This window comes from Nycticebus coucang, chromosome 5 (assembly GCF_027406575.1).
Source record: "Nycticebus coucang isolate mNycCou1 chromosome 5, mNycCou1.pri, whole genome shotgun sequence".
Lineage (NCBI taxonomy): Eukaryota > Metazoa > Chordata > Mammalia > Primates > Lorisidae > Nycticebus > Nycticebus coucang.
In genome coordinates this window covers 25,598,376-25,613,947 of record NC_069784.1, presented here as the reverse complement: position 1 = coordinate 25,613,947, position 15,572 = coordinate 25,598,376, and the positions used below count along the sequence as shown (strand labels likewise).

Here is a 15,572-nt window from a genome sequence, read left to right as displayed (position 1 = left end):
GTCTCAACCCCCCCACCAAAAAAAAAAAACTACAACAACAAAAATGTCATTGCTGGGAAAGCCTTGATATATTCTGCTGGAAAAATCCCTCAAAAAGAATTTGTTACCTAACTAATAGACTGATTATAGTCACTAGAGAAATAGCTCATCTGGGCAAAAACAATCAACCTAAGTTCATGCCTTTTTCTTTTTTTAGGCAGAGTCTCATTCTGTCACCTTGGGTAGAGTGCTGTCACATCATAGCTCACAGCAAACTCACTCTTGGGCTCAAGTGATCCTCCTGCCTCAGCCTCCTGAGTAGCTGGGACTATAGGCGCCCACCACAATGTCAGACTAATTTTTCTATTTTTGGTGCAGACTGAGTCTCACTCATGCTCCTGGTCTCGAACTCCTGAGCTCAAGGGATTGTCCTGCCTCGGCCTCCCAGAGTGCTAGGATTACAAGGGTGAGCCACTGTGCCTGGCCTGTCCAATCATATTTCTATGTGGCTGTCCATACCTTGTTAACCACAACCATAAGAATGGATAATTTCCCCTGTATCTTTGGGTCTTTATTCTGAAGGCTTCTGTGTCCTTGTTAATAAAATTTGTATGCCTTTTCTCCAATTAATCTGCCTTTGTAAGCTAATTTTTCAGCATCTTTAGAGGGTGAAGGAGAAGCTTTTCCTGGGCCCTGACACTAGCCTGGATCTCCTTCTCACGGATCTCATCTACAGGAGAGAGAAAGTACCTGGCACGTGGTGTTTAAGCCACTGCTGTTCTGAGTTTACTTTTACTTCTAGACAAACCTCATGTGAACCGATTATAGCCCTGTGTTTGACCAAGGTTCTTCCTTAGATAATTATCAGAAGTTCATTGCAGACCCCCAGTGAGCATCCAGAGATCCCAGTAGAAGAGACTTCCCCTGTGGTATCTCTGAAGGTGGAAATAGGGTGTCCAGGGGCCGGCCGAGTATCTGGACATGGTGAATTCCAGAGGCGTGGGAAGGAAACCAAGTTTGCTAACAATCTACTATGTTGCAGTTGTTCTTACGTGTATGAATAAAGCCAAGAAGGACAAAGCAAGCTTGATAAGGCATGAAGAAACTGCACAGCCTTGTCAATGTGACATCTGCCGTGGCTCTTATCTGCCTGGTAACAGTCTCAGAAAGCAGCTTACTCTTTAGTCCTCACATCCAAATATGAATTTGGGCCTCAATCAAATCAAACAGAGGAGTTAGAAAAGATCTGAAACAGGCCAGGTGTGGTGGCTCGCGCCTGCAATCCTAGCACTCAGGGGTTTGAGACCAACCTGAGCAAGAGCAAGATCCCATCTCTACTAAAAATAGAAAAAGTAGCCGGGCATCACGGCAGGTGCCTGTAGTCCCAGCCGTTCAGGAAGCCCATGGAGGAGGATCACTTGAGACCAAAAGCCAAGAGTTTGAGGTTGCTGTGAGTGATGATGCTATAGGACTCTACCCAGGGTGTCAAAGGAAAGAAAAGATCTGGAACAGTGCCCCTCAGGGGGCCTAACCTTTCTGGTTACTGCTCTGCAATGACTTAGGAGCTCATGCCAGAATGCAAGCAGCCTGTCCCAGTGGGCACACTGCTTCCTCTAGCTGACATTCACACCCCCCCTCCACCCCATAGCAAGACATTCTCCATGAAGGAAGGAATGGAGGGATGTGCCTTCTGGCACAAGCTCCTTATCTGGTGCCAGACAGCACTTTGCATAGCATTGCTTTAGAATATGGTTGCTCTGCTATGGGGCTTTAGAAGACATAAATAGTTGGTCTCATCCCAAACCAAGAGAATCAGAATCTCTGAGGATAGGGCTCAGGTATTTGTGTTTTAATTAAGTACCAAAGCTGATTAAGGAATTCCACCCCTGGTGGAAAATCACTATTTAGATGCCACAGGAGGCTGGAGGAGATAGCACTATCTTTTCAGGAACAAAGCAATGTGGGCCCCTCTACCCACTTGCTTCAAACTTCAGCTGGCGCTGCTGGGCACAACAGATTTTTAATAGCATCTTTCCTGGGTTCTTCTTTATCACCCACTGATCTGACAGGGGTTGGCAAATTATCTTGGGTAAAATTTATACTTGGTGACATTTGATAATATTCTTTCTATTGGCTTTTGTTCATATTGTACTTTGTCCTAAAGCTTTCAGTTCTTGCTGAATTTATTCTCTCATGACATACAAACCCAGCTTTCTTTAAAGCCAACACGACAGAGGAAAAAGCCCTTCTTGCCTTCCTCCATGACAGAGCCCCAGCACCGTCACTGTTGTCATCAGATACCTTGGTGGCACGAGAGGTTTGGTGCCTACAGAAACAGGCCAGTGGTTCCAGGATAGTGAATATTCTGTGTATGATTCTAAGGAGATGGAACCCACACCCACTGCCACCTACCTGCTGTCCCCAGGCTCAGCAGCACAGCCACCCAGAGGACCCAGAAGAAAATGAGGATGGTGAGTGTCCACAGTGGCTGGAACAGCAGGAAGGGAGAACTGCTGATGGCTTTATTTGTGACTCGGAAAAGCTCAACTGTCAATTTTATTCTCTTTCTGAGAACAAAAATCAAGACAAGCAGGACTGCCTGGAGAGAGAGGGGTCAGAGCAAATTATGTCAAGATAATGCAGACCCGGGTAGAGCTTAAAACAGTGTTCTTTTCCTGACGTCTCGGCAAACAGCCCTTTTAAGATAGTGACTTACTACTTATGTCATAATTGAACAGATAATTTCCCAAACACTACTTGAGCACCTACTGTGTGCTGGCCCCATGATAGATCTCACAGATACTTCAGTGAACAAGACCCAGTCCCTCCCCAAGGGACCTTGCAGTGTGGTCAGAAAGCAAGAGAAAATGAGAATAGGGCCCTCTAGGCTCAGGGAGATGCCTTGGGTTTCACTTCCCCACCCCACAGAGCCCGAGGCACTCAGAGGGCCCAAGATACACAGGAGGGCAAGGGAGTGTGAGGGTGAGGCGAAAAGGCAGTGATTGTGTGCCTTCCCTCTACGGGCTTTTCCCTTCCTGCATATAAATATCTACAAATCTCTCTTTTTTTTTTTTTTTTTTTTTGCAGTTTTTGGCCAGGACTGGGTTTGAACCCGCCACCTCTGGCATACGGGGCTGATGCCCTACTCCTTTGAGCCACAGGCGCCACCTCAAATCTCATTTATTAATGAAACAAATCCTGCACCCCCCCACCCTGCCTCTGCCATCTCTCTCCCTCTTTTCACAGCCAAGTTTCTGGGCTTGTCTCCATTCACCATCTACAATTCATACCCCACCTGCTCATTCTTGCTTTTTTTTTCCTCATAATTTCTTTTTTAATTTAATTTTTAATTATTTTTATTTTTTGAGACAGTCTCACTCTGTCACCATAGGTAGAGTGCCATCATGGCGTCATAGCTCACAGCAACCTCAAACTCTTGGGCTCCAGTAATCCTTTTGCCTCAGCCTCCCAAGTAGCAGGGACTATAGGCGCCCACCACAATGCCCGGCTTGTTTTAAGTAGAGATGGAGTCTCGCTCTTGCTCAGGCGTAGAACTCCTGGTCTAGAACTCCTGAGCTCAGCCTGCCTCGGCCTCCCAGAGTGCTAGGATTACAGGTGTGTGCCACTGAGCCTGGCCCTTTCTAAATTTTAGATTGATATGAGGGTACAAATGTTTAGGTTACCCACCTCATTCTTGAACCACCCACAGACTACGCTCTCCCAAAGCCACCCTCCCTAAAGTCACTTCCTGTGACCTCCCGAGTGTTTAATCCCATGGAAACATTCCAGGCCTTGCTTGACCTCAGCGTGGCATTCCACTCCCCTATTCCCTCTTCTCAAAACTTTCTCCTCTGGCTTCTGTGATCTTCCTTTCTTCTCCTACTTCAGCTGTTGCTTGTTGGGATCCTTGGGATCCTCTTCTGTGGTCTGACCATCCTTCCTAGATGCTGATAACCTTCAGATTGAAACCCCACAGCGCCCCCCTCGCGAGATGTGTAAGCACCTCAGTTCCTGACAAGGCTTGGGAGGTGCCAGTCTCCCACATTCTGTCCTGCATCAAAGTCATTCTCTTCCCAGCTCAGCACCCATAGCACAGTGGTTATGGCACCAGCCACATACACTTAAGTTGGTGGATTTGAACCTGGCCCGGGCCACCTAACCAACAATGACAGCTGTATCAAAAATAGCCATGTGTGGCGGGCACCTATAGTCCCAGCTACTTCGGAGGCTGAGGCAAGAGAATCACTTAGCCCCAACAGTTGGAGGTTGCTGTGAGCTATGATGCCCCGGTACTCTACTGAGGGCTACATAGTGAGACTCTGTCTCAAAAAAAAACAAAAACAAAAAAGTCATTCTTCCTGCTAAAGCCTCCTCTTTCCCTGCATTCTGTATCTCCAGTGGCCCTATTTTTTCTTGACTCTCCAGGAGTGAGTTAGGATCCTCTGTCCTGTGCCTCCAGTTTATCCCAAACTCACCCTATTATAACGTTTAGCAGGTTCTATAAACGTCAGCTTGTCTGAGTTTCCCATTAGATTAAGCTCCCAGAGAGCAGGGCCATCTCCTCTCATCAGGGGCTGGTGAGTACAGTCCTTGTCACCTCTGATTCTGTGTCTCCCCTCCTGGCTGTCCCCACTGCTGGTGCCACAGCTCAAGTCTCATTCTCTCTCTTCTAGACTCTCGTAACCACCTCTTTAGCTCCATCCTCACCTCAATACTCTTCCACCCCATAGCTAAAGGGATCTTTGTAAAGGGCAAAACCAGGGTTTCCATTCCCCTACTCAAAATCTCCCCAGTGTTCTCAATAAAGATCAAACTCATAATCATCACAGATCAAGACTTTCCTGACATGACCCCTCCCCGTACCTGTGGCTTAGGCTATCAGCACGGGAACTTCCTGCAGGTCACCCTGTGGCCCCTATGGCCCTCCACGTGCTGTCCCCTTGACCTGAGATGCCCTTTCTCTTTCAGTTGGGATGGGGCATTCTTGTCTGCAATGATCTCACAGTCAAGTGGAAGAAAGATGGCTAGAGGACAGTGAGGAAAGATGGCCAGAGGACGGTGGGGCAAAATGGCCAGAGGACGGTGGGGCAAGATGGCCAGAGGACGGTGGGGGCAAGATGGCCAGAGGACGGTGGGGCAAGATGGCCAGAGGACGGTGGGGGCAAGATGGCCAGAGGACAGTGGGGAAAGATGGCCAGAGGATGATGGGGAAAGATGGCCAGAGGATGATGGGGAAAGATGGCCAGAGGACGATGGGGAAAGATGGCCAGAGGATGATGGGGAAAGATGGCCAGAGGACGGTGGGGCAAAATGGCCAGAGGACGGTGGGGCAAGATGGCCAGAGGACGGTGGGGGCAAGATGGCCAGAGGACGGTGGGGGCAAGATGGCCAGAGGACAGTGGGGAAAGATGGCCAGAGGACGGTGGGGAAAGATGGCCAGAGGGTGGTGGGGAAAGATGGCCAGAGGGTGATGGGGAAAGATGGCCAGAGGACGATGGGGAAAGATGGCCAGAGGATGATGGGGAAAGATGGCCAGAGGACAGTGGGGAAAGATGGCCAGAGGATGATGGGGAAAGATGGCCAGAGGACGATGGGGAAAGATGGCCAGAGGATGATGGGGAAAGATGGCCAGAGGACAGTGGGGAAAGATGGCCAGAGGATGATGGGGAAAGATGGCCAGAGGACAGTGGGGAAAGATGGCCAGAGGACAGTGGGGAAAGATGGCCAGAGGATGATGGGGAAAGATGGCCAGAGGACAGTGGGGAAAGATGGCCAGAGGACGATGGGGAAAGATGGCCAGAGGACAGTGGGGAAAGATGGCCAGAGGACGATGGGGAAAGATGGCCAGAGGACAGTGGGGAAAGATGGCCAGAGGACGATGGGGAAAGATGGCCAGAGGACGATGGGGAAAGATGGCCAGAGGACAGTGGGGAAAGATGGCCAGAGGACGATGGGGAAAGATGGCCAGAGGACAGTGGGGAAAGATGGCCAGAGGACAGAGGGGAAAGATGGCCAGAGGACGATGGGGAAAGATGGCCAGAGGACAGTGGGGAAAGATGGCCAGAGGACGATGGGGAAAGATGGCCAGAGGATGATGGGGAAAGATGGCCAGAGGACAGTGGGGAAAGATGGCCAGAGGACGGTGGGGAAAGATGGCCAGAGGACAGTGGCATAAACTGTGCAGAAGCCACCGCAGGAACTGGAAGCAAAGTCTCCTGGCTGTGCCTGGCAGGGGATGTCTGGAGAGGCCCAGGGAGACACCCAGAGGAGACCCCTCGATTGCAAAGCTGAGGAGAACTCCCATCTGTGTTGTCACTGCCTAATAATCAATCAATAAGGAAGAGGGACTTTCCCTTTTAATTTCAGATTTTTATGGGGAAGAAGAGTCCCCAAATCATGGAAGCTCTAGGTGAAGATATTACAGACCCACAATGGACTTGCTTTTTTTTTTTGTAGAGACAGAGTCTCACTGTACCGCCCTCGGGTAGAGTACCGTGGTGTCACACGGCTCACAGCAACCTCTAACTCTTAGGCTTACACGATTCTCTTGCCTCAGCCTCCCAAGCAGCTGGGACCACAGGCGCCCGCCACAACGCCCGGCTATTTTTTTGTTGCAGTTTGGCCGGGGCTGGGTTTGAACCCACCACCCTTGGCATATGGGGCCGGCACCCTACTCACTGAGCTACAGGCGCCGCCCTGGACTTGCTTTTTATTTAAAATTGCAACAAAAGGAAGTGATAAAATCATTAGGCAAACAAACTTGGCTCTTCTCTGCTAAGTGGGATGTTAATGTATGTGTGCATTTGAATGGTTTGTGCTTTTACTACTATAGATGTGCATATAATACCCTTCTGCTCAAAGTACACTGCAGGGATGCTCAGAGGAAGTGATGAGTTAACTCTAATCCTGGCTGTTACCTAATGGGACTGGTGCTCTGTGTGGGCTGGGTTGGGCTGGGCGGGGACCACTCCCACCGAGGGCCAAGACTGGACTTCACTCTGCTGGGCTGGAAGCTTCTAAGCTTGAAGGAGCTGTGTTTCTTCCTGTCCTGGGCTAATACCCTGAGGTGAACATTTGACGCCATTCACCCCCTATTCCTCGCTAGCAGTGATACTGAAACTGCTTAAATATTACATAAATAATACTCATCGACGGCCTCCATATTCCTAGGACAATGGTCCCAATGTATTTGTAAGGTAGCTTCTGGGAATCAGGAGGCAGGAACACGTCCCCACCCAAGTGGTCCAGCTAGTGGACAAGGGTCTCCCTGGGTGGGGCTTTTTAGGTTACCACTAGGCTCTGAGGTGACCCTTTCTTCTCCCGCTAATGTTGGTTTTCCCTTTTCTTTCCCTTCTCTGGGCAGCAGGGTTGCGAAAAGGGGCGTGTGGAGGGGAAGAGGAGCAGTGGGCCCCTTCTCTGTCCCTTGGAGACCAGTGCTGGGGCTGGGAGTGGTGCCTGACTAGGGCACAGAGCTTGGTTTTCCCCTCCCTGACCCCCTGGCCCTCTTCATGCAGGCCCTGTGCAAGGGTCTGTGGGAGTGGTGGGGTGTGGAGCAGGGCAGGCTGCTGGGGCTTCCCTGGACATCACTGTCCTCTCACCTCATGGCCAGCCCAGCTTCACCAGACTCAGTTCCCCAGCTGACCAAGTGAGGGCCACCTGCCAGGTCACACTAGGGGTGCCTCTCTGGGAAGTGCTGAATTTCATGGTGGACAGGCCCCAGGGATAGGCCCCAGTGGCTATGCCTGCTTGGTGATCCACTGCTTAGTACAGAGGCCTGTGGACAGCGGGGGCTGCACATAAATGGTGATGATGGCAAAGAACCTGGGGCTCTCCTGAAGGGGAGTGGCTCTGGCTCACCCAGCACCCAGCACTCTGCAGTAACTCAGGCCCAAGGTGGGCCGTGGGAGGCTCAGCTCAGCCTCTGCAGGAGCTCCCTGCAGAGCTCATGGACACAGGTGAAAACTGCCTCTCTCTGCTCTCACGGCCTCCCTCTCCTCGGTCTCGCCCAAGCCTGGGATCTGGGTGTCGGGGACGGTTCAGTGTGTGACAACAGAGGGACCCTGCCGCTCCTACCACAGCCTGCCTTGGGGTAGCTTTTCTTCTGCAGCCTCTCACAGGCCCTGCCTGAGACAAGGCGAAACAGGCACATTGTGGTGCCCTTTCTCCCAGCACATTCTGTGTGAAGGACACAAACCTGAAACTGCAAAGCAGAAAGAAGAAAACGGGGAAACTGTGGCAAATGCGGGAACTGAAGGATTCCCAGGAGAGGACTGAGCTGAGCACGTGGACACTGCTGCCGCTGCGTCTCTCTCCCGTGCTCAGCGACCACGACACCCAGCAGCGATGCCACAGGTTGCCCGGAATCGATTCTGGCTCTCCCAGCATGTCCCCATTCAGTGTGACTTCTGGTTTTCAACCCTCCCCTAACAACCGGGATCTGTGGCCTCAGCATTCTGACTTAGCCTGTTCTCCACTCGGAAGTTCACTGAGGAGGCAGCAGGTGCTCTGGAAACCAAATCACCCAGTGGCCAGTGGGTTTGGAGACAAAGGGCTCTGTGTGCCCGAGAGAGGAGGGGTGCTGCTCCTCGCAGGCAGGGCTGGGGACTGTCATAAGCCTACCCCTGCCCATCCACAGTGTCACCTCATAGCCCCTTGGGGCTGAAAAGAGTAACACAGCAAGGATAACAGACCAGTGTCTGGGAGATGGCAGAAATGGCTTGGAAACTAAGATGTCTTTTTCTATTTTATGCAGATTTTGATTTATGCCTGTACGGGTTTCTCAATTCCAAAGAAAGCCTATTCAGAGGTGAAGAACAAATAAGTTCTCGTTTGGGGCTAGAATGCAATGATTTGGATTTCAGTGTTCAGGCTGGCTACTTGACCCCCGCTGGCAGGGGGTCTCTTACCGTGATGACTGTAGACACAATCGCGAATCCTAGCACGCACTTCATATTTTCCCTTTCTGTGTCCAATTCTATGCTGAGGTCGTTGGTATAGTCATAATACAGCCACCATAAGACACCACAGACAACTAGAAGACAGAACGGCAGTGGACTCAGCTCACGCGCGTGCCATGAGATGACCTCCCCCGGCAGCAGAACCGCACGGAGAAGTCCAGACGCTGCCAGCCCACCGGGTGGCCCTGTTCAGGAAGTGGGGACCAAACCCCAGGGGGGCTCTACAGCCAACCACTGCCCTCTGCAGGAGCTGGACATGGCTGGGGCAGATGCAGGGGTTCAGCAGTCCAGGGAGTGACCCCAGACACAGGTGCCCCGCCCCACAGCTCGGGTCTAGTGTCAGCAGGAGGGAAGCTGCACAGAGATGGTGGCCCGGGGAATGACAGAGCCCAATGCCTAAGGTTTTCTTTTTTTCGGTTTTGATTTTTTTTTTATTTATTTTTATTAAATCATAGCTGTGTACATTGATATGCTCATGGGGCATCATTCACTAGCTTTATAGAAGGCCTAAGGTTTTCAAGCAAGCTCTGCTATAGACTCTCCAATGGGAGCCTGGATATTGGCTTCTAACCTACAAAACCAGGCAGATATACATGGCCTGTGGGCATCACGTAAGCCAGAGAGGCTCACTCTGAGGAGACCCTGATACTGCAAATACTCTGCATTTAGGAAATACCACCTTATGCCGTATCTACAGTACCCATAGGAAAGTCACAGTTGTCTCTACTAATCGTAGATGGGAAAACTGTCTCTCACCAGTCATTGTGCCTGTCCTCCAACAAAAGGCTGCACAGCTCTAAGTTCGTGAGGGCAGAGCTGATTATTCAGAGGAATGAAACATATCAGCTATAAAGAATTAAAATACAGTCATGCCCCCACAGTGTGACGTTTTGGTCAATAAGAGCCTCATACACAATGGTAGCCCCATAAGATTATAATACTGTGTTTTTACTGTACCTTTTCTATGTTTAGATACACAAACACTCACCACTGTGTTACAATTGCCTGCAGGATTCAGTACAGTAACAGGCTGCACAGGCGTGTAGCCAGGAGCAACAGGCCCTGCCACACAGCCTGTGCTATCTATTTGGTTTGGTGAGTGACTTCTGTGTTGCTTGTACAGTGACAGAATCCCCTAAGATTGCATTTCTCAGAGAGTATCCCCGTCATCAAGTGACACATGGCTGTGTCCCCTACTAAATGGAAAACAGCTGCAGCCTTGAGCCCCCTCCCCGCATGCTCTTGCCCCTCTCATCCCTTTTCCTAACAACCCAATGGGACTCACAAGCCAGCAGCTAAAAGGGGAAAATGGGCACATGCGGGGTCTCCAGGACTCTGCTTCCACTCAGGCCTGGACCATTTCAGGCTGATTAGAGCCTTTGCATGACAACTGTGGGCACCCACATGCCAATGGGTGAGGCACAAGTTCAGAAGAAATCCTTGGGAATGGTCCCAACAGGTGCTGGAATTCTCTTTTAATGTTACAGATACCAGGATCACTCAACAGACAGCCCATCTCAGGGATGGCAGAGTGGAGTGGAAGAAACACAGTCCGGGCATTAACTTCGCTATTACCTGTGGAACATAAGCAACTACCGTTGTCCTCATGGGCCTGAGCTTTCTCATATGTAAAAGGATCACACTGGATATTCTCAGAGACCCCATTTAGCTAAATAAATGCTAATTGTTAAGCTCTATACTTAATGGAAAGGCTTTTCATTGACTCAAAAAGAAATCAAGTAGAAATACTTACACAACAATCCCAAAACAAGCAATGAAATGAAAATGTGAACCAGAAGGATGGTGATAAATCGGAAGGTAAACATCACGGCCAAGGACAAGGCTGAAAAATCAAGCAAAACATATAAACAACACAAAGGGTACAGGTGACATGGTAGAAGGCAATGATCAAACCCTCCAGAAAAGTGGGGACTGAGGATTTTATCTGATCCCTAGCTATCTTGGGACCCCTATCAAAGACCAAATGAAAATAACAAGACACACTCAGGGCATTGTCTGAAGCACTTATAGGTTCAGTTAGCTACAGGAAGCCAGTCTCTGAAAGTGCTGGCATTCTTTTTAACGTAAAAAAAATTTATTTTTTATATTTTTTTATTTTTACATATACATGTGTCTATTAGGTTTCCATTTTTTTTGCCTTCACAAAATTAAAAAGCCTTAAAATTTAATAAAAAAACATTTTAAATGGAGATATTATTTCCAAATAACCAAATCCTTTTTTTCCTTACAAGTTCAAATGAATCATTAAAAAATTTTACCATACTTTAGTCTTTTGACTTTGTATTGGGCTTATGAAAAGCTCTAACTTTAAATGTTCTATGATGCTGTTAAGTATGAAACATTAACACCTTTACAATGATTGTAAGTATAAAGTAAGCTGTATATATAAAATATGGCATTTCATTTTCCACTATTTGGGGTTTTAGACTTGGGATTTTTTTCTAAATATTTCAGTGAATCTGTTAAGTACTGTTTTTTTTTTAATTTTTCTTCCTAAACAAGAAATCAGGACCTGGGGGGGTGGCTCACACCCATAATCCTAGCACTCTAGGAGGCTGAGGCAAGTGTATTGCTTAAGCTCAGGAGTTCGAGACTAGCCTGAGTAAGACTGAGACCCTGTCTCTACTAAAAATAGAAAACCAAGCCGGGAGTTGTGGCAGGTGCCTATAGTCCCAGCTACTCTGGAGGCTGAGGCAAGAGGATTGCTTGAGCCCAAGAGTTTGAGGTTGTTGTGAGCTATGATGATGCTATGGCACTCTACCCAGGGTGAAAAAGTGAGACTATGTCTCAAAAAAACAAAAATCAAATCAGGATCGCAAACAGATATTTCAGTGTATTAGTTAATAACACGGATTTGGGATCAGAGATCTGGGTTTGAGTCTAAGCTCTGTCACCCAGTCTATTAGATGTGCCACCTGAGTCAAGTCCCTGAATCTCTCTAACCTTAGTTTCCTCTCCTACAGGTGGGGTGGGATTCTAATGAGATTTTAATGAGTTAAGAAGCAGCACCATGCCTGGCCCTTGGTAGGTGCTTGGTAAATGACAGTTGCTAATACCATCATGGGTCTAAAAAGCACACTGTTCTTGTGGGGCCACTCAGTCATCATATGTGACATCAGGACTAACCTGGATTTTTTTCATATGTGTGGCCACCATGCCAGTATCTAGCAGTCAGAGTGTCCTATTTGGGTCATTTGAAGTCATTCTCAGCCTAAATAAGAAGTCTGGAAGTAAGATAATGGTGCCTAGTAAGCATCCCCAAGCATTTAGAAGTTAGTAACATTTTTGGCCATGAAATTATGGAAAACTCAATATATAAACTGGCAGAAATATGTTAATGGCTGACCAAAGAGTTTCTTTCAACGAAACTAGTTTTCCAGAAACTAGGAAATGCCACTAGAAAAGGGTAGATAACAGGTTATTACTACTGTCTCAAGGCACAGAGTGCATTAACCTGCCAAAAGAGAAAGCTGGCTCTTAACAGGATGAGGCATGGCAAATGGGGAGCCAAAGGGTCAGGAGTGGGTAGCTGCTTCCAGAAGGTATGTCCTGGCTTAAGGCCCTGACTGCCTACAAGCCAAAGCAGGTGTATTCTTCAGAGGAGCTGGACATCAGGCCATCGCAGCTTGCTTCTATTTAATGGGGAGTACACACCTCCTTCCCTCTCGAGGCAGCCTTCTGTCTGGCTCACCTACGGGTAGAGGGCATGGCCAGAAGATGTGGTTTCTGGTGCCTCTGGCAGTTGTACTTTTCATGGACAATTCATCAGTTGACACTATGCTATATACATCCACCTCTTACACAGAGCTGAGGACCAGACTCTGCAACACGGTCGGTGAGCTAAGGCAACCCCAGCCACCAGGCTTCTTGGCAGAGAGCCAGATGGTCTTCCCCCATTCTTATTGCCCCACCTCCCGCCAAACCCGAGACATTAAAAACACCTATAAAGAAAATAAATACGAAGTTTTATAGTGAAGTCAAGAAGCTAATTTTCATTGTACAACATAATAAGTGCTAGAAACTTCAGCATTCCATAAACAGTTAGTATCATCAAATTAACTGAGAGTTACCTAATGCGAGGACACACAGGCCAAGGACAGTGTCTTTTCCGGACATTATTCCACTTAGAATTCGATGGAGGGTGTCAGCATCATTTATCAAAGCAGATGCGAACAGGGAATAGCACTCAGGTGTTTGAGGGATGCATCGGTTAAACAAGGGAAAAGACTTGCTAGAAATAAAAGAAGAAAATGTTTACTTATTATCTTAAAAAAGATGTTTAGAATGCTCAACAACCAAGAAAGCACAAGAGCCGCAGTAATAAAAAAAAGGTTTAACATCCTGTTTGCAAAGTACATCTTAGAAAGTCGGGGAGCTGTGCTCTGCTATAGAATTATCCATACCCTGTGGATGGGAAATAGATTATGGGGACCCACAGAGACCAAAACCCTAAACTAGGGGTGTAACATTTTAAAAAATCAAAATGTTGTATATATTAAAGGTATACAATGTGATTTTTTTTTTTTCAAGACAGAGTCTCATTTTGTCACTCTCGGTAGAGTGCCGTGTGGGAGAGAGGATGTCTTTATAATGTTGAATTTTATTATCAAGAACACAGAGGCTTTTCCATTCGTTCAAATTTTCTTTATACTTCAAGAATATATTAATTTTATTTTCCTATGGTTCTTGTGTATTTCTTTTCTTTCTTTCTTCCTTTTTTTTTGAGACAAAAGTCTCATTATGTCACCCTCAGTAGAGTGCTGTGGTGCAGCCTCCCAGCAATGTCAAACTCTTGGGTTTAAGCGATTCTCTTGCCTCAGCCTCCCAAGTAGCTGGGACTACAGGCGTCCATAGCAATGCCCTGGCTATTTTTTTTGTTGTTGTTGTTGCAGTTGTCATTATTGTTTAGCAGGCCTGGACCAGGTTTGAACCTGCCAGCCTTGGTCGCCCTAACCACTGAGCTATGGGCACCGAGCCTCTTCTGAATTTCTTGTTAAATTTACTTCTAGGTACTTTTGTGCTTTTGTGTTTTTTCTTGCAGTGGAAAATACATTTTTTGAAATATATGAATGCTTAGATGTCAGTATATATTGTTCCATGTCACCAACATGAGTTCTCTTCTTGTCTGTAGTTCTCTAGTTAATTTTCGTAGATTTCCAGGATGATAATCATATCATCTACAGAGTGGCAATTTTACCTTCTGCTTTCCGATGTTTAAACTTCTCATTTTTTTCTTTGCTATTTCTAAACAGTTTTTTTTTTTTTAGATAGAGTCTCACTCAGTTGCCTTGGGGTTGAGTGCCATGGTATCATAGCTTACAACAACTTCAAATTCTTGGGTTCAAGTGATTCTCTTGCCTCAGTCTTCTGTGTAGCTGGCACTATAGGCTCCCACCAAGAAGCCCGGATAGTTTTTGTTTTTTTTTTTTTTTTGGCCGGGGCTGGGTTTGAACCCGCCACCTCCGGCATATGGGACCGGCGCCCTACTCCTTGAGCCACAGGTGCCGCCCAAAAAATGCCTGGGTTTTTTTTTTTTTTTTGGCCGGGGCTAGGTTTGAACCCGCCACCTCCGGCATATGGGACTGGCGCCCTACTCCTTGAGCCACAGGTGCCGCCCTTGTTTTTTTTTTTTTAGAGATGGGTCTCACTCTTGGTCAGGGTGGTCTTGAACTCTTGAGTTCAGGCAATCTACCTAAGCCTCCTAGAGTGCTAGGATTACATGCCTTAAACAGATGTTTTTTTGTTTTTTTTTTTTAAAGTTTTTAGCCAGAGCTGGGTGAACCCACCACCTCCGGCATATGGGGCCGGAGCCCTACTCCTTTGAGCCACAGGCGCCACCCTTTTTAAAGACAGAGTCTCACTATGTTGCCCTCTGTACAGTGCCGTGGCGTCACAGCTCACAGCAACCTCCAACTCTTGGGCTTAAGCAGTTCTCTTGCCTCAGCCTCCCAAGTAGCTGGGACTACAGGTGCCTGCCACAACGCCTGGCTATTTCTTTTTTTTTTTTGAGACAGAGCCTCAAGCTGTTGCCCTGGGTAGAGTGCTGTGGCATCACAGCTCACAGCAACCTCCAACTCCTGGGCTCAAGCGTGTCTCCTGCCTTCGCCTCCCAAGTAGTTGGGACTACAGGCGTCCACCACAACGCCCAGCTATTTTTTTCGTTGCAGCTGTCATTGTTGTTTGGCGGGTCCAGGTTGGATTTGGACCTGCCAGCTCCGGTGTATGTGGCTGGCGTTTTAGCCACTTGAGCCACAGGCGCTGAGCCTATAGGCCTGGCTATTTCTTGGTTGCAGTTGTTATTGTTGTTCAGCAGGCCTGGGCCACACTCAAACCTGCCAGCTTCACTGTATGTGGCTGGCACCTTATTCACTGAGCTAAGGGTGCTGAGCCGTTAAACCGATTTTTTTTTTTTTTTGTAGAGACAAGAGTCTCACTTTATGGCCCTCGGTAGAGTGCTGTGGCGTCACACAGCTCACAGCAACCTCCAAATCCTGGGCTTAGGCGATTCTCTTATCTCAGCCTCTCGAGTAGCTGGGACTACAGATGCCCGCCACAAAGCCCGGCTATTTTTTTGTTGCAGTTTGGCTGAGGCCTTAACACTAATAAAACTAAATT

General features: G+C 47.9%; 1 protein-coding gene across 8 annotated transcripts in view; it reads right to left on the bottom strand.

Annotated features, from left to right (window-relative positions):
* Nucleotides 1-15,572, bottom strand: part of SLC44A3 (solute carrier family 44 member 3) — an 82,987-nt gene that overhangs the window by 54,568 nt on the left and 12,847 nt on the right. For all 8 annotated transcript variants that reach the window (XM_053592897.1, XM_053592898.1, XM_053592899.1 and 5 more), the window contains exons 6-9: nt 13,028-13,188; nt 10,690-10,779; nt 8,886-9,010; nt 2,392-2,578 (exon numbers count right to left, since the gene is read on the bottom strand). In XM_053592897.1, coding sequence (XP_053448872.1) covers nt 2,392-2,578; nt 8,886-9,010; nt 10,690-10,779; nt 13,028-13,188 — 563 coding nt within the window. The remainder of the gene's footprint in view (nt 1-2,391; nt 2,579-8,885; nt 9,011-10,689; nt 10,780-13,027; nt 13,189-15,572) is intronic.